At 39.0% G+C, this 19,591-nt stretch overlaps 1 protein-coding gene across 7 annotated transcripts in view; it reads right to left on the reverse strand.

The window, feature by feature from the left end:
* SCUBE1 (signal peptide, CUB domain and EGF like domain containing 1) overlaps positions 1-19,591 on the reverse strand; it is a 178,935-nt gene that overhangs the window by 143,049 nt on the left and 16,295 nt on the right. For 4 of the 7 annotated variants that reach the window (XM_083615561.1, XM_083615560.1, XM_083615559.1 and 1 more), the window contains exon 3: positions 3,997-4,125. In XM_083615561.1, the coding sequence (XP_083471687.1) occupies positions 3,997-4,125 (129 nt within the window). Of the gene's footprint in view, positions 1-3,996; positions 4,126-8,776; positions 8,830-10,404; positions 10,455-10,497; positions 10,622-19,591 lie in introns of those variants that run through there. The other 3 variants (XM_083615562.1, XM_083615564.1, XM_083615563.1) reach the window with 3 other exon arrangements.

Genomic DNA, 19,591 nt, shown 5'->3' on the forward strand with positions numbered 1-19,591 from the left:
GGTTTCCAACCTAATAAACAGGGGAAGCCTTTTTTGAAGCTTTTCCTCCAGTTTTGAGACAGCAGGCAACGAATTCATATCTAACTCCCAGAGAAAGACTGTAAATAGTAGCAGTGAAACTGAATAGCAGTTGGCCAAGATCCCCAGGAAATCTAAGCTCCTCCACCCTTTAATGAAACTGACAATAGGCTTTCGATAATGTTTCTTGGAGGTTTTTAATACAATGTATGAAAACAGTAGGAATAGAAGGACCATTTTTGGAAGGTATTAAAGCAATATACTCAAGCCAAAGGGCCAAACTGATAATTAACAATAATCTCACTAATTCTTTTACAATTGCAAAGGGCACGAGACAGGGGTGCCCGTTGTCTCCCCTTCTATTTATTATGGTTTTGGAAATAATCGCAAATAAAATAAGGAAAACACCAAAAATAAGAGGTATAAGAATTGGAGAAAAAGAATATAAATTAAAGGCTTACGCCGATGATTTGGTATTGTCTTTAGAGGACCCAATAGAAAGTGCCAGTAATGCCCTGGAGTTATTAGAGGAATTCGGTAAATTGTCTGGGTTTAAGTTAAATAAAATAAAAACTAAGATCTTAACAAAAAATTTGGCCGAAGATGTAAAAAACCAGCTAGAACTAAAAACAGGTATTAAAGTGGTCAAAAAGGTAAAATACCTGGGAATATGGATCTCCCCGAAAAATATAAATTTAGTGGAGGATAACTACACTAAGGTCTGGAGAGAAATTAAGAAAGACTTAGATACTTGGAATAGGTTAAAATTGTCCTGGACAGGAAGGATGGCCGCGATTAAGATGAGCATTCTTCCGAGACTACTGTTTTTATTCCAGAATATCCCGGTAATTAGAGGTACGGCATGTTTTAAGAATTGGCAAAGAACTTTAGCTAAATTTATATGGCAAGGGAAAAGGGCAAGAATTAAATTCAAACTCCTCACGGATCTAAGAGAAAGAGGGGGTTTTGCAGTTCCGAACTTAAAACTTTATTATGAGGCCGCTTGTCTTTGTTGGATAAAAGAATGGGCCATTTTAAAAAACACGGATTTGTTGGATCTAGAGGGATTTGACATTAGATTCGGCTGGCATGCTTATTTGTGGCATGATAAAGGAAAGATCCATAGAGGCTTCTCTAATCATATCATTAGAGGCTCGTTATTAGAAGTTTGGAACAGGAACAAAAAGCTGATTGAAAGAGACACCCCTTGGTGGCTTTCACCAATTGATATCTTAACAATAAAAAAGTTAAATCTGGAATGTGAAAGATGGACATACGAAGATCTCCTAGTTAAATCAGAAAGAGGGTGGAAAATTAGACCGTACGAAGAGCTAAAGGATAAATTAACTGGATGGATACAATTTCACCAAATTAATGCGTTATGGTACGATCATAAAAAAATAGGAATGAGTGAAAAAAAGTCCAGGTACCAGGTGGAAATCTTAGAAAGTAATACTAAACTTTTATCCAAAATGTATAACCAATTGTTAGACTGGGATACTAAAGATGAAGAGGTGAAAGGAGTCATGGTCAAATGGGCCAGAGACCTTGGATATAATCTGGAGTTTGACAGATGGGTAAAACTTTGGAAGAAAGGTATGAAGTTCACAGCATGTGCTGCTCTCCGAGAAAACATGGAGAAAATGATGTATCGTTGGTACATCACCCCGGCAAAACTGGGGAAGATGTATAAGACCGGAGACAGCACATGCTGGAAATGTAAAACTAAAGAGGGTAATTTCTTTCACATGTGGTGGACCTGTGACGAAGTGAAAAGATTTTGGGGACAAATTTACAATGAATTAAAAAGAATACTGAAATACACCTTCCCCAAAAAACCTGAAGCGTTCCTTTTAGGTATGATCGGAGAGGAGATCAAAAATGAAGACCAAACATTCTTTCAATATGCAATGGTGGCCGCCAGGATTTTGTTAGCGCAAAACTGGAAAACTTCCAATATCCCCACCATTAGAGAATGGCAAATGAAATTATATGAGTATATAGAATTAGCTAGAATGTCACAAAAAATTAGGCATCAAAAAATCGTTAAGTTTACGAACAACTGGAATAAATTTCTAAGTTACATTGAAATCAATCTAGGTATTACCAAAATCACAGTGGGCGGAATCTAAAACCTGCGATGTAAAGAGCTGATATAATACAATCTGCAGATAAGCGATGAGTTTATTTTGCCTAAACCGAGATGGAAGGAAGTCAATTGAGTGATGTTATGTTGGTTTGTCTGTTTTATGTTTATAGGCGTTGTTTGTTGTTGTTGTTTGTTTGTTTGTTTGTTTGCTTTTTTTCTTTTCAGTCTTTTTTCTTTTTTGTATTGTTTGATGTCGTTTCCAAAATATCAATAAAAAGATTAGTAAAAAAAAAAAGAAACTGACAATAGGATCTAAATTCCTTTCCAGTTTCCCTCTATGGTAAAAAGGGGGTAACTTGGTGAAAGTGGGTGGAGAAGGTTGTCAGTTTCACTTGCAGCCTATGTATATGGCGGTAATGTGAGCTAAGCAGTTTATGTGCATGTCCATTCATTGTGGAGATTTATCAGACCTCATGCAAATGTGCACATGATCTGTCCATAAAGAGGGAATTTTGTACAGTTTTCTATACATACCCTTCAACAGGCCATGGGGCATGTAAATATTTCAGCCACATTTTCTACATTCTCTGCTCAATTCCAATAATATCCAAGAGGCCATATTATGCACATTCTTTTGGGATTGTGCATATTCTCCAACAGACCTCAGGTACTGTTCATAGTTCAACTAAGGTTTTCAGTCTCTAGGCAGGAACATTTCAAAGATAAATAGAGATTCCTCCACAGGCAAACCAAAGAGAAAGAAACCAAAAAAGTTTGGATGAGCCTAGGAAGTGGTTTTTACACATCTCTAACCATGACTAATAAATTTAATATATTTGACTGAAACCCACATTAAAAAATATTGAGCTTATCAGCTTTTCAATCATGTTCATTAATATTTCAATCTACCGGTATGTGGTTATTAAGGACACTGATAACATTTTGTAGAATATATATGCATCCATTCACAACATTAATAATTAGATACATACATTTCAATGGAGATGTAGAAAATCACTCTTTACTTTTACCATTGTAGATAAAACCTGCAAAGATTGAGATCACTGAACACGTGCAAAATGACTAGGAACAGGATTTTATTCTCTCTTAAATAAACAGCAACTTGATAATACTTAAGGTTGCTGAACCACCTTTTTTCCCTTTTCCCTTACAATTCTATATGTTTCAGGGAAATGACATAAACCCTAACACTTTTTAAAAGAACAGTTCTACTTGCTTAATAGTTGCACTTGCTTCTGTGATAAATGAAATTTAAAAGCTCCCATCATAAGTTGGACATGGATGGGTTCTGCAGTTCCTCTAAACAAATATTTGCTTTAAAATGTAAACAAAGCAAATAATGCAAAACTGAAAGAATTATACAAAATCTACTCCAGAAATCCCTTCTTTGCCTCCAGCCACACTGAGTGCAGATTGACATCTTGAGGAACCTTTGGCGACAGAGTGGGAAGGAATCAGTGAGAGATCCACACCCTGAGAAAAATGGAAGCACCTACTTAGTTGCACAGGCATATTTTTGGATCCAAGCCAATGTTCTGTGCCATCTTATTTTAAAACCCAAAATCTTTTGGTAATTGATGGTATCATTACAGAAAATATCTAGCAGTCAGGAAAAGAGAAGGGCAATTTCCAGCTAGAACTAGATAGCTGTCCTTTACATATATTACCCTACAATTGCACAACCAAGGTTGGTGATTGCTAGAAGATGGAGTATGCAGTAAATGGGTCTCAGCTGAAGGTCAGCCATTAAATTATCTTGATCTCTTTCCCAGCCTTATAGCTACATCACTGCTGGCTTTGTCTGTATACTGAATGCGGCTGAGCAGGTGAGGCGCTGACCAAGCAATTTTGCTTTCACAATAACTCACCAAGGCAGTTGTGTCCATCATGAGCCAACATGAACCCATCGTAACACGTGCATCTGTAGTTGCCAGGAATGTTGATGCATTCGTGTACACAGCCTCCATTGTAGAAGTCATTTTCACACTCATCAATGTCTGAAAACAGAGGAGAAAAACCCACAATTCTGATTAGAAAAAAGAAAAATGGGGGGGGGGAGGAGTGCATGACAAACATCCTTTTATGCAGGGAAAAATAAAATGATTTACAATATTAGGTTACCTCTCACATTATAATTTCCATTAACAAGAGTGCAATAAAGTCATTTCCGTAATGCAGATCTAATGAGAAATGATATCTTCATTTGGCTACTTGAAAAAGAGCGTTGTGGGAACACTTCCTTGAAAACCATGGCTTACATTTTAGATAACAAGCTCCTCAGGTTTTCTAAAATGTACATTGAAGGCTGTGTGTGTGTGTGTGTGTGTGTGTGTGTGTGTTTAGCTATTTATCTGCAGAAGTCACGCAGCCAATGTTTTTATTTTCTTTCTCTAGAACCAGCCAAGTAACATGGGACTTTACAGAGTAACCAAACATAAAGAAAGATGCCTGACCTTAACTAAATGTCAGTAGGTAGATGACAAAACAAAGGGAAAGGAGACGCAAGTGGGAAATAAGTAAATAAATGCAGTTATATACACACAGAGAAGCTGCCATGCTAACTCAATGACCCTTGATGGTCAAGTGGGTTAGGATTCAGTGGACATTCCTGTCTGTAGGCCTCTGCCACCTTAACGGTCTGCTGCTGAAGCACAACAAATGCTACTGCCAGGGGCGGATCTGTTGGGGTTGTAAGCCAGCCCATTCCCATTCCCTAGAGAAGAGCCGAATGTGGACACCATAGGTGTGCCAGCATGGAGCCAATGCAGCAAAACCAACGGGCAAGTAGCAGGGCTTTGTGGTTCCACAATTCCACTTGGGTTGCCCAGCCTGGCTTCCTTACTCATTAGGAAGAGGATTTATTATGCTTTGATACAGGCTTCATGGAAAAGTCAGGTTTTGAGTAAAGCTCCGAAGGAATAGCATCACATAGGTACTTTGGGTAGAAGTTTTAAGCACAAAGGGCAGCAAGAGGAAAGATGCAGAGTCCCAATAATGAAGAGCGGGATGCGGGTGGTGCTGTGGTCTAAACCACTGAGCCTCTTGGGCTTGTTGATCGGAAGGTCGGCGGTCCGAATCCCCACGACGGGGTGAGCTCCTGTTGCTCGGTCCCTGCTCCTGCCAACCTAGCAGTTCAAAAGCACAACAAAGTGCAAGTAGATAAATAGGTACCGCCCCGGCGGGAAGGTAAACGGTGTTTCCATGCGTTGCTCTGGTTTTGCCAGAAGCGGCTGAGTCATGCTGGCCACATGACCTGGAAAAACTGTCTGCAGAGCAGACAAACGCCCTCGGCCACTAAAGTGAGATGAGCACCACAATCCCAGAGTCGTTCGTGACTTGATTTAACTGTCAGGGGTCTTTTACCTTTAATAAACGGAGTGGGGGGGGAGTTGTATTTTCATTGTTAAGTAAGAATGCTCTTTTAAAAATTACTGTGCAAATAATTTCCAAACGAAAAACCCTGAAGATGTTGACTGCAGATGCTGAAACTCCTAAAAGAAATTAGGTGGATTAGGTGGATAAGATGGAACTTACCAAGATATAGCCATTATAACATGTCATTCCATTATCACATGCTGCCTAGAGATATGGGCTGGAGAAGTATAAATTCATGTGTTTTTGAACTTTATGCACATTAAGGACGCTTTATGGTTACAATGGAGTCATACATAAGAATAAAGAACAATAACTTTAAACAACAGTCTAGACACCCCTACCCTAAGAATTGTATCTGAGCTTGCCTGATGACAGACCTTCAAACCTGAGCTGTATTTGGACAGAATATATGTTTTTCTTTCATAGTATGCCTTTTTACAATTGGATCTGGAACTAATTTGGGAAGCATAAATTGCAATTGACTTTCAATAATTTATGTTCTTGAACCTCTGTAGAAATACAGCCATCAGGAAGCTGTCTGCCTGCATAAATCTTAAACATCTTTTCATCTAAATCAGCTATCCAATTGCAAAACGTAGCACTTGGGGAAATCATATACAGCACAGTTTGGATACTAAAATGGCTCAAAATGTAATGTTTTCATTGTTGATATGTCAGTAGTTGCCTACATGGAAATATTTATTCAGACATCTGAAGGGAATAGATATGCCTGTATAATGTTGAAAGAACACAACTTGAACTACATGATCTATCGGTGAAGAAGTATTGGAGAGGAAATAAAGCAAGGTTGCTTAAAGATTTGGAAATGTTCTATCAACATGTGGCAATTCATAATCCATATTTTGTAATGCTTATCTCACAACACATCAGAATGTTGTGTGTTTTCTTTAAAACAATAATAATTAGGGCTATCATTCTGTCCCATAAATTTTAGTTGATAAATCATTTTAACTGATTGATTTGTTATGCATACATAACATGAATAAAAAATGATTCTGAGGGGAGAAAGCACATTTTTCTGCCTTAAAGATAACGCATGCATGAGTCAAAATAAATATATTCTTCTAAGAGGCATTCTGCCTTGTGTGAGACAGAAGGAGGAACGCTTCATCCAAGCACGACTGTATATATTGGTAAACATGTGTATTAAAAGCAAACAAAATTGTTTTTAATATCTGCTGCCTAATTAAAGCCATTTTTATTAAATCAAAATGTTTTAATCAATGTATTTATTTCTTCAGCTAAACTTTGCCAATTTGGAATTAACAGACTGTAGCTAACAGCTTATTTACTCATAATAAGATCATTGTGGCTATAACTTACATACTTCAAATGTACTTGGTGTGTTACATAATTTAACTCTGTAAGTCTTATTATAACCATGTGAAGTAGGTCGGTATTATTACCCTCAAATTCCAAATTAGGTGTCAGGGCTAAGGGAACATGCCTTGCCTAAGGCAATCAATGCATTTATATTTGAGATTTAAACAAACACTTTGCAGCTCATATTTTATGCTGTTACAATACAACGATTCTCAGAACCATGTAAGCAATTAAATGTACAATTAAAATGTTTTCAAAGTATTCCTAAACTGAGCTATATGAAGGTTAACTAGCATATGGTGGCTCTCCTCTGACAATAAAAGAGTGCATTAACTGACTGCAATGCTCTCAGCACTAGATGTTTCAGAAATAAAACATGTCTAAATGCAAAGCAATATACCTGGCTTGGAAGTGGTTCATTCACATTTAGTTGTGAAGTGGGTAACTGCATGAAGTGTCACTTTCCTCTACCTGCTCCCAGTTCATGTGTATTTCAGAATGGGAAGAAACTCTGCAAATAGTCAACTTTCCATTGTTTTATATATGTATTATGCAGCAGTTGCTGAGAATGTTGCAAGCAGTTAGTGAACTCCTTTATTGTCAGTGTGGTAGATTTTAACCGAGTCAAATGCTTAAACTAATTCAATGATTAATAGATTAAATTTAAATAGCAATACGTACCATGAGACCATCAGTACAGTCAAAAGACTATCAATATCTTTTGAGATACTGAAAGTACGTAATAATTCATCATTTAACAAGCAGATGTTACAGTAATATTCCAGAAACAATATAACAGAGCTGTATTGTTTGGGGGAGCAGCAGTATTGGGGCGCAAAAATGATAAACTGTTCAGCAAATGCTGCTGTCCCTGAGAACATAGAAGAAAGGACTTTCACATAATGGTATTTAGATCGAGCCACTAGACTAGAACTATTTCTTTGGAAAGGTTTTATTTAAGTTAAATTTCTCTGGCTTCAGAGTTAAATGAAAATTACTGACATTTAACAATGGAATGATGAAAGAACTCAAGAGCCTCAATTTACAAACAATGCATAAGATCTGATCCTGATTTCTTCTCTTTTTTTAAAGGTCTATTAAAATATACAGGTGGGGACAATCTGTTCTTCATAGTTGTTGATGGAATTAATTTATGGTGTAAAGGAAGAATATTTGCAGAATCAACTAACAATTTGAGTTTTCTGTGTTTATTCTAAAAAATAAACAATGATAGTGGGGTTGGTGAGAAAACAAATGAGCCCTCAAATTTGCACACACTGATCAAGCCAGGCTCCCATCTATCTGCTAAACCTTTGGTTAATTAATCAAATGATTAAACCATTAAAAACTTGACCCCTATTTATAAGAACACTCTCTGGGATAATGTGTTAACACCAAAGCTGTATAACAGACGACTCCCCTCCATTTGCCAACTTTTAGTAATTCTGCAAGCATAAATCAATATCACTGACGTCTGATGTCCACATTTCAGAAAAAAATTCAGAACACAGAGATGCTTGAGCATTATGGTGTTTGCATTTGCATTGTGTGATACAAGCAAAGTTGGAAAAACATTACAGGGACTTGGAACATTTCCTGCTGGCCTTCTCTAACAATACACAAAGTAAGAAACCAATCTTTTCTCCTTGTCCTGAGTGCTGGAGGACCTGAGGACGGGAAGGTCAGGGACAGTCAAGAGTCAGAACAGCCAATAATGATCATCAAATCCCACCATAGCTTGTGAATTGCAGCCTAAATGCGCCCCCCCCCCCAGGATGAAGGGAATCCAAACACTTCAAAAGATATTTGAATTGCATGATCATTTGTGGCATTAAAGAATGGTTTGGCCAAATTAAAGACTGCCATTTCTCTCTACTTCTGCTCTCTACCTAACCCCAAAACTTGTGCGTTTCATTTAAAGTTTGGGACCTTTAATTTCCCAGAAATGAGGAGCAGCCATTGCTTCTTTATCCAGCAATCCTAGGTGTGTAACTTGTTGCCTCTGAAACCTGGGGAAGACTTGCTCAGGTTGCAGGCTGCCTATTTTTTGTACCTTGCCACATCCCCTCACTCCATGGGTAGGCAACCTAAGGCCCATGGGCCGGATGCGGCCCAATCTCCTTCTCAATCCGGCCAACGGACGGTCCGGGATTCAGCGTGTTTTTACATGAGTAGAATGTGTGCTTTTATTTAAAATGCATCTCTGGGTTATTTGTGGGGCATAGGAATTTGTTCATTCCCCCCAAAAAAATATAGTCCGGCCCCCCCAGAAGGTTTGAGGGACTGTTCAAAAAGTTTGCTGACCCCTGCCTCACTTCCAACTCTGGGTAACATCTTCCCAGTTAAGAGTTCTAGAGACCTCAAAACGGTATTGTCCAACTGTGGATTATGGAGTTGAGCGGTTTTTGTACTTTCCCCAGATCTATAATCATCCTTTTTTGCAATGGGGTGACCAGAACTTAATTTTCTTACAGAAGAGACTCTACTGCCTCTTATATCAATTACCTTACTGAGGATTTTAAGCAGATTTTTCCTTAAGATGAACAAAATACAGGCAACAAAAAACAGGCAACCTTGAGTATATCCAAATTTCCTGAACCTCTGTAGCAGTCAGTATATTCTGGCAGGCTAAGCAGTCACTCTCAACTTGACAAATAGAGTTTATCATTTCCTCTTATTTATTGATGTACTAAATGCGAGATTCCCTCCCCCTTCAGACATAAACAAGGTACTTGCTTGATATCAAGGTTAATTTGATTTTCCATGAAACAAAGAAACCTGTGCATGAACCCAGTGCTTCCCTTTCCTGCCAGTGCTCAAAAAAGAGGCCTATATATCAAACATGGCCTTTGTTAAGATGAATGCATTTTGCCTCTAAACGCTGTGGCCTTGCAACTGACATGATTTTTTTTTTATTATTATAAAGAAATCAATTAGAGACCCGCCACATGCCTCTTTCTTTTTATTGCCTTCCAGTTGTCATGATGCTTTCAAGATGCTAGTGCCTGAGGAAACTGTAAAAATTTTAAAGGCCTAAGGACTGTTTCTATAGACAAGGTCAAGGGTGAGCAATGGGAATGGGAGAGTCGGAGAAGGGAAACCTGGCCTTCATTAGGGCGAGCGGAAAAGGCACAAGTGCTTCCCAGGGCTTGAATTGCTTTGATAAAAGGAGGTTGTTGAAGAAGAAGAAGAAGAAGAAGAAGAAGAAGAAGAAGAAGAAGAAGAAGAAGATCCTGCTAATTAACATGGCAGCGCTGCGATACCATGTTGCCATCACTTGCAAATGGTCCCTGCTCAGAATATTGCAAACTGTTCTTTGGGTGGCAGAAGGATGTACAGTGGTACCTCGGGCTACATACACTTCAGGTTACAGACTCCGCTAACCCAGAAATAGTGTTTCAGATTAAGAACTTTGCTTCAGGATAAGAACAGAAATCATGCTCCAGCGGCGTGGCGGCAGCAGGAGGCCCCATTAGCTAAAGTGGTGCTTCAGGTTAAGAACAGTTTCAGGTTAAGAACAGACCTCCGGAACGAATTAAGTACTTAACCCGAGGTACCACTGTATTTGGGGAGCTCCATCGATGGTCCAGACAGAGAGGCAAAGCATAAAACAGGCACGTCCAACTCCCAAGAGACTGCGATCTACTCACAGTATGAAAAGACTGGCTGTAATCTACCCATTGTCATTGCCAGGAGTTGCTGAGCTTTCTTTAGGGGAGGGTACAGTAATGGAGCACAAAGGTGATCACTAACTTGATACCGCGATTGATCAAAGACACCCCCGCGATTGACCGGTAGATCGCGATTGAACTGTTGGACATGCCTAGCCTATAAGAATCTCATGGCACCCAAAATGGTTGGGACTTGTTTTTGGAAACTTCCTGAAGGATCCACTGGAGAAGGCTGGTATAGCAAGCTATGTTGGGGCATCTGAACTGACACAAAAGTTACACTGTGTCCGGGGTCAAATAAAAGAAGACATTGCTGTGCCGTAGACTGTACTTCAATTAAGGTTGTGTTAGAAAAGGAGGCATAAATGTCCCAGGAGGTAAATATGACCCTGTCAAAAGGCCAGGCACATTTCTAAATAAGGACTGTTTTGCTTTGTGTACTAACCTTTTGTGAACTCGTTTTTGTGATTATTATTATTATTATTATTATTATTATTATTATTATTACTTCTGTAGTTCTGAAAGGTTATCTAATACAAGACAAGCTGTGCATTTCAAGGCCCTTTGGCCCATTCTTTCCTTGTGTGAGTTTGTGTTTACAAACACAGCTGCCGGCTGAGGAGACCAAGGCATCTGATGAGGGCAGGTTCCCTTCCCATGCAGCCAGCCTCAAATAAACCTTTTTTAAAAAATTTTTTTACTGATTTTATTTTTTTCCCATTTATGATTATCATATGCACAATTATTTTAACAGTTTTGCTAATTTTATTGCGTAAATTCCTTAGAAAGATTCATGACTAAGTGGCATATGAATTTTTCAAAACTAAGGAAGCAGATAAGCCAAGGTAGCTTATGGGACAGTTAATTTCATAGTTTTTCAGGTGCCACAGAACCTTTGTTGCTTTTCCTGCTTTCTCTCCACATCCTTCCCACATGTGTGACTGGCAAGATATTTAATTAACTAACTGACCAATTTTATATTCCACTTGATTGTAATAAAACCGTTTACACAAGAGATATAAAAATTATGCATAAAAACAGTTAAGAACAAACATATTTGGATAATTAAAATCAACAGCAAAAGAGTAAAAAACAGAAAAGAAAACAATTTCTTTTTAAAGAACAATTCCAGTGAAGATTTTTAACATGTTGAGCACTAAATTCCAACACATTTATAAAAAGATAATAAAAAGCAATATATCAAAAAGGAAGAATAATAAAGAGAAAGAAAATATAAAATAGAATACAGTGCTCATAATCCTTACAAAACAAAATTATATAAAAAAGAGAAAGAGAAAAAAGAACAGAGAAAAAATAACTAAAAGAATAGAAAAATAGATAAAAGAACTACTGCCTCCCTATGCCTAAAGGAAAGCAATTTCCAAGCCCAACTCCCCAATATTAAATGTTAGAAATTTTCCTGAAACACAGGATATAAAATTATGCAACAAAAAAATCAAACAAGATGCCCAACTCTGTTGATAAGCAAAGATGATTTTTGAGGGAGATCCTGAGGGGTATCTGTAAAAGAGGGCTGGACCATTCAGCATCAGTAATGGATGGCAGATAGTGTCTTACTTCAAGAGCAACACTTAAATTTTCCCCACAGGAATTAATGGCAAACACTCAACAACAACAACAACCTTGGGTTACTTAGGTTAGAGAAAGGAAGGGGGTACAATCAAGGACAACGTGGCTAATCCTTTAACCTAACATGGAGATCAACTCAGTCTCTAACTGCATAAGTCCTTGAGATGGTTTACAACAGAGGCCACCAACTTTGGGGGGCCAGTAGGCACATGAATTGCAAATGGAGGAGCTGTTGTGGGTGCCACACACACCAGGACACACTGAAACCTATTACATTGGCTACAATAGGATGTGGTTCTCAAGCCAAACCCTAGCAGAGGAAGGGGAGGGGACCCTGTGTGCCCCTGGAAAGTTTTTGTGGGCACACATGCGCCCACAGCCCCATTTTGGCAACCCCCTGGCTTCCAACAATAAAGTAACATAAAATCATTACTGTATAATATTTAAAAACAAAGAGCACCAATTATTTAAAAGTCAATATACATAGAATCATAGTTTACAACAACGACAAAATCAAACCACATTACAGGCCCAAACCTGGTGGAATAAGCAGGAAGAAAGTAGAGATTGACAGCTGCTGAGGAAGAGGAGTCCACAAGTCAGGTGCCAAAGCAAAGAAGGCTCTCCTCTTCTCAGCAAATGCCAATCTGAGGGTGAAACTAGACATGAAATAAAATGTGCATTTCCAGTTAAGGGGTGGATTAAACTGTTCCTTCCCCTTCCTTCATCTAGAGCTGGCTTTTCCTTTGTGGAAAACAATTATCAGCCATTCTATCTGATGCTATGTGTGCCCTTGAAAAAAAAACAAACCTGTATGTGAAATGCAAACATGTATTTAATGATATCATGTTTAATTTGGCCCCAACTTGCAACAGAGAAGACAACCAGCGCAGTGCCCCATCTGAAGATTTTAATGTGAAGGAACATTCATTGGATCAGAAATCATTTCTCAGTAACAGCCGCAGTCAATTCCAGGAGAATGTACTGGAAGCCTCTATGGGGAAAGGGCCTGGGACTTGGGTAAAGTGACATACAACGCTAGCTTTCCTCTTTTCTTTTTTTTATTACTTTATCGACAATCTTATACAACAAATATAGTATACATCTTCTTTAACCAGACACGAGTATGAATCTTCTAAACAAAACAACAACCATATACAAGTAATACTCCATTTGTTAACAAACAATAAACTTAATTTATATTTCTACTGTCTGTTGTTTTCTTCTCTATTTACTGGTATTAACAAAGATAACAAAAAACAAACAAAAAACCCATGATTGGACTTCCTATCACTTCCCGATGTGTATTTTCTTTCTGATGGTGAATATACCTAACATTATTAGCTTATCCTTTGTTTCCTTTCTAATACATTCTTAGAACAGTACTTAACCTGTGACTTATTTTATTTATATTTCATTAATTCAGGGTCAATCAAATGCTGTCGTAGACTTTATGCCACTGTTGTGATTTCGTAAATATCTCTTATATTTTCCCCATTTTTGCGCGAATGCTTGCCTAACATACCAATAGTCACCAACAAAGCTACAGCATGCCCTGAGAGCTGGCTAATGCTACCTCCTGCTATCCATCACCTTTTCTGGACATAATGGTCATGTCCCGTCCCACCCCCATACATCATCCCACAAATAGTGGTCTCAGCCCCTCCCTCTTGCAGAAGCATATGGCCTGTGTTTTATGCTCTACTGTACCTGAGCTTCAGTACCCAACAGAGGATCACCTTAAGTTATCCAGGTTAGACAAAAGTCAAGAAAAATGGTATATCACTCCAGCATAATCACCCCAGTACTCAGCACATGAAGGATGTTGCTAAAATGCATATTATCTGTAACTTCCAAAAAGGCAGAATTATATTTGTTGAAATGCTTTAGCGCATTTTATTGTCATACTGTATTTTATATAGGACCATCACTTTATATAGGATCATCTGTGGTGAGAGATGCAATATGAACCCTACAACGACAAAAATATTACTTTAAAAATGCATCTGACTGAACCCTGTTTATTGCTTGATTCCTGTTTTTATGATAGTTTTTTCTTGCTTGTATTTTTATATACCACTTTAAACACAAAGCAGTTTAAAAAGTTTTTTTTTTATAATAACTAAATAAAACTGCTACTCTGTCCTGCTACTGATTGGTACCCTAACCACATATATAGGGAGATAACTTCTGATTACTTCAACCATACTGATTTACACACTTATTTTCTTACAACAAAAACTGAAGTAACCTTAAATTCCAAACAGCGCTTCATGCTTCAGTGTTCCTAACAAAAAAGCTCTGCTTTGATGTTCATGTTCATTCAACAGAAAACCTGAAAGTGTAATAGACCAAGTTTGAAGGGATGGGCTAGTAGTTGCACCAAAACATTCTTCTCCCCCTGCAAGGTAGAATTTAACAGAGGAGCTGCAAAAGAGAAATGAACATTCACCAATAACTGTACAGTACTTTATTCCTAGCTACAGCTTTCCTCCCTTACTCTGCAATGTTCTTTGTACCGCCATGTTCATTTGCATTTGACTTCCCAAACAACAGTAGTTTACACTGTCATTAACTTGTGCAGCTAAGTACTTTGTCTCTATACTGTTTGCACTGCTGCATCAGAGGGGATTAAACTACTGCTGTTCTTCTTAGCCAGTATTCCTATTATCAGAGTTAGAGCAAAGCTATCTCATATTCTCTTGCAAGGGAAGGCCTCTATGCACCACATGCCCTACAAAATCCTAAAATAAAATAAAAACAAACCACTCTTATAGAGCATTATACACAATTGTTTTTGCAATTAACACTTAATATTCTAATGCAGTTGTATCGCCTCTATCGAGCTCTCTAAGCCAGAGGGTTTTTTAAGGACCTCCTCAATTCCAGCATTTCACAGATGAAAAGAGGGACACTTGAATAATGGTGCCACTCTGTACTCTCACAACAAGCACCAAGTTGCACTTCTTCCTTATTTGGTTTCAGAATTGCCTGCAAAATCAGTCTTTTTCAGCTGCTTCTGGATTGACCGCTTAGGAATTTTGTTAGGTAATTTTTGAATTGTATGAACGCTGCTATCTTAGTTTCTATTGTTGCTAATAACTCTGATTTTAATATGTTTAAAGTTTATCTCTGATGTAAGCTACTTTGAGCGCTAGGAAATGGCATACTACATTCTCACAAAATAAATGAAATAAAATGAAATAAACCAACAGAACAAAGCACATTGTGCCTGAGCTCCCATTATCCTGCTGTAATGGCTGAAAGCTTTTTCCTATGTGAAGTGCTCAGTATTTCTTTATTCGGGAATAAGCATGTTCTGCTCTGCCTTCTCAGAGAGACTGTACCAGTTTCCTTTAAAAATAAATACCGTATTTTTCGCTCCATTGGACGCACCGGACCACAGGACGCACCGGACCATAGGAGGGGGAGAACAGGGGGAAAAATTTTTTTCTTGTTCTCCCGCTCTAAAACAAGGTGCGTTCAAGGTACATTCACCAGAGCTTGTGGGGGGGGGGAAGCGCTGCTTTCCCCCACCGCCGGCCTCAAAGATCCCTGAAGCCTTTGGAGCACAGCGCCCCGTGCCCTGCAGAGGCTTTGCATGCAGCCATCCCCAAGCTAGAACAGCGAGACGGAGCCCTCCATCTCGCTGTTCTGGCTTGGGAACAGCCTTGCTAGCCTCTGCAGGACAGCGGGGTGAAGGCACCCCGCTGCCCTGGAGAGGCTTTGCGCGCAGACATCCCCAAGCTAGAACAGCGAGATGGAGCGCTCCGCAGTGCTCCGTCTTCCTGTTCTGGCTTTGGGCTTAGCGGCGCAGCCTGCATTCGCTCTATAGGACGCACACACATTTCCCCTTAATTTTTGGAGGGGAAAATGTGCATCCTATGGAACGAAAAATACGGTACACAGAAATGCTTATAGTTGTTACTAAATAGCTGCAATTTGTAACACATTAAAGTGGGACGCGGGTGGCACTGTGGGTTAAACCACAGAGCCTAGGACTTGACGATCAAAAGGACGGTGGTTCAAATCCCCGTGGTGGGCTGAGCTCCCGTTGCTCGGTCCCTGCTCCTGCCAACCTAGCAGTTCGAAAGCATGTCAAAGTGCAAGTAGATTAATAGGTACCACTCCAGCGGGGAGGTGAATGGCATTTCCATGCGCTGCTCTGGTTCGCCAGAAGCAGCCTAGTCATGCTGGCCACATGACCCGGAAAGCTGTCTGCGGATAAACGCCGGCTCCCTCGGCCTATACAGCGAGATGAGCACCGCAACCCTAGAGTTGTTTGTGACTGGACTTAACTGTCAGGGGTCCCTTTACCTTTACCTAAAGTGGGTTCAGCTGGGACCCAAGTCAATAAAGCGTGAGACTCTTAATCTCAGGGTTGTGGGTTCAAACCCCAAGTTCAGCAAAAAGATTCCTGCACTGCTGAGGGTTGGGCTAGATGACTCTAGTGGTCCCTTACAACTCTCCAATTCTATGAGTCTATGAATCTTTGCCATCTGGATACAGCAGTGGTCTTCAGCTGGTGGGTCTGGACCTGATCCAAGCTGGGTTGCAACAGGAGCACCACCACCATGCAAATATATGGTAAATGATTATGAAATGGGTCCCCAAATGCCGTGCTATTTTTATAGAAAAAGAAGTGCCAGAATTCACCATAAACACCTCCCTTGTTCTCTTAGAATGGCAATGGCGCACACTTGAGAGGTGCCAGAACTGATTTCTGGTGAGTTCCGGCTGAAAAAAAGTCCTGCCCAAATGCATGCTTGGGTTAAAAGCATCTACACTTCGTTACACACACACACACACACACACACACACACACACACCCTAAAGACACATAAGCACCCACCCCCTCTCTCTTCTTCTTCCTGCTCTCTTTTAATCTATCCATCATGCATTTATTCTTTCTCTCTTTGGGGGCTGCAGGATTATATTCAAAAAACACAGGTGCATGCCAGTTCTGGTGCAAAATTACAAATGGAAGAGGACAACAATTCTCCAGTTATGTCCCACAAGTCTTTTAGGCCTCTAACATCAAGCACTAAATTTTCCATTGTGTTATCTCAGCCTTGATCGCTTATAGCATATTATTATGCTTGTCTACTCAAAAGTAAGTTCCACTGAGTGCCACAGGGCTTGCTGCCAGGTAAACGTGTATAGGACTGAAAATTTAGTTCTTCTAAAGGTCACAATTATGCAGAAGACAAAGCTAGGATGCAACTTCTGATTTCATAAATGCTAACTTTAACAGATCATTACATGCTTATTTCAAATATGTCAGTGTTTTTAAAGACCAAAACTTTCTCCCTCACAAAAATACACTGACATAATCCATACATACTTTTATGCAGCATTAAACCCAAAAGAACACAGTAAAGATCACTGAGATCACTGCACGAAGTTGAGATTTTTGCTTGTATTCTATGTTCCCTCTAGCCAGTGCAGACACACTGAGCCTAGTCTCTTAGATAACTATAACATTTTAAGCGAATGTACTGTAAGTGGCTAAGCTGTGAAGGCTAAGCCTTGGCATGAATTCCCTAGGTCAGGGGTTCTCAAACTGTGGTCCATGGGCCACCACTGGTCAGCAAGCTTCGTTCAAGTGGTCCTCAGCATGGCTGTAGATTTGTGGTTGAAGATGAGAGATGCAACAATCCATCGCATTACATACAGGCAACTCCTGATTTACATGGGGGTTATGTTCCAAGGCACCATGCATTTAAGTGAAATTGTGTATATTTGCAACACCATTGAAAAAACCTGCAAACACTCCATTCCACCCCTGCCCCACCCTGCCCCATTTGTGACATTTTCAGGTCACTTCTGGGTTGTGCATGATGCCCAAGTGTGCAGTCACACACATACTTGATGCGCCTAAAACAGTTGCTGCCTGTATTCATTTTGATTTTTAATTGCATTTTATTGCTTCTTTTATTTCTTTCGGATTGTGATTTATTGCATTATAATTCTATAGAATTTGAATCATAATACACTAAAAATGTAAGAAATAAAAGAAGCAGCAATAATGCGATAAAAAATCATGCAGCATCTCGCACACTGCATTTACACTTGCTACAGGCAGAAAAATAATTTAAGTGGTCCACAAAGACCCTCAGCAGTTTTCAAATGGTGGTGGTGGTGTGGAGTTTTGGAACTACTGCCCTAGATGGCCTGAGATGACCTAAGACAACTATCTCATTCCTTTCGCACTCAAGACACTTCACATCTGAAATATCACAATGTTAATCCTGGCTCTGCCTTACAGGGTTGACCATAGCTAAGAGATTCTAATACATTCCCTGGAAACCAGATTCACACAAAACAAGCCCAAAATCTTACCAAATCAATAACTAACCGAGAGGCAATATTTTCATTCAAAACATGAAAGAAATTATCTGCAGGCTATCGAAAAGCTTGTGAAAACAAAAACATCTTGTCTGCTTTTCTAAAAACCTGGAATTTGGGGCTGAGGCAAGGCTCTCTTGGTAAGAGCTTCTATGGTAATCTTGTGAATTCACAAGATTCACATTCATTTTTAATTAAATTTTATTTGTAACTAATCAAATAATCTTGGACAATTTTTAAAAAAAGCAAGCACAGAGCTGAACGCTTCCTGTGCTGTTTGAGGAACGTGTAAGTACCCAAACTACAAACCATTTTCAGAATCTGTTGCTCACAGCCCCTCTAAATAAACAAGCAATTGAAAAGTAGGACAAAACCACATAGAGAAGGCTTTTTAAAATTTTAATTAACTGGAATACATCTACGGTAATGAGTAGCTGTATGGAGACTAAATTATTATCTAAAAGGTATTTGAGCTTTCAAACAACCCATTTAAGAAAGGCTTACCGGCTGTTTGTTTTTTTCTAAAAAAAAAATGTAGGCTGTTTCCGATTATAAAGGAAAGCTTTTAATTAAGATTAGAACAGCCTAATTCAAGCAATAATTTGGTTCTTTTAGTTAGTAAGCCTCTATTAAAAACAAAGCAATTAAGGTTAAATGGGTCGAGGCACTTAAGGTTCTCTCCCACCTCCAGTACTATAATAGTAGGGGAGGATATGTCAGGGACTAATTCAGAACAGAAGACACATGTTTCAAACAAGTTTGTGTTTCCCTGTTAATAACAGGGTTGCATTTAATGTTCACTGAAGACTAGCATATTTGTAAACTAGATGTTCTAAAGAACATCAATTTGGGCAAAGATGTAATCATACAAAAGAGACCTATTATCAGCCCCTTAATTGTACTTGGGTCTTGCTCCCCTGAAATCTATACCTGCAGTTTTATTACCTCATGTAAATTATTAGCTTAAGAGCAAAGCAAAATGGCATTAGCTTTATGAAGTGATTAAGCTATTCCACATTTGGTATACTTTATTGCACTGGTTCTTAAACACTGCATTTACAGGTGACCCCCCCCCAAGCAAGATCTTCATAAAAACAAAAGAAACCATTCATGTATTAATGTGAGGGGGGGGGGA

The sequence above is a fragment of the Podarcis filfolensis genome (genome assembly GCF_964270895.1).
Source record: "Podarcis filfolensis genome assembly, chromosome: 5".
Taxonomy (NCBI): domain Eukaryota; kingdom Metazoa; phylum Chordata; class Lepidosauria; order Squamata; family Lacertidae; genus Podarcis; species Podarcis filfolensis.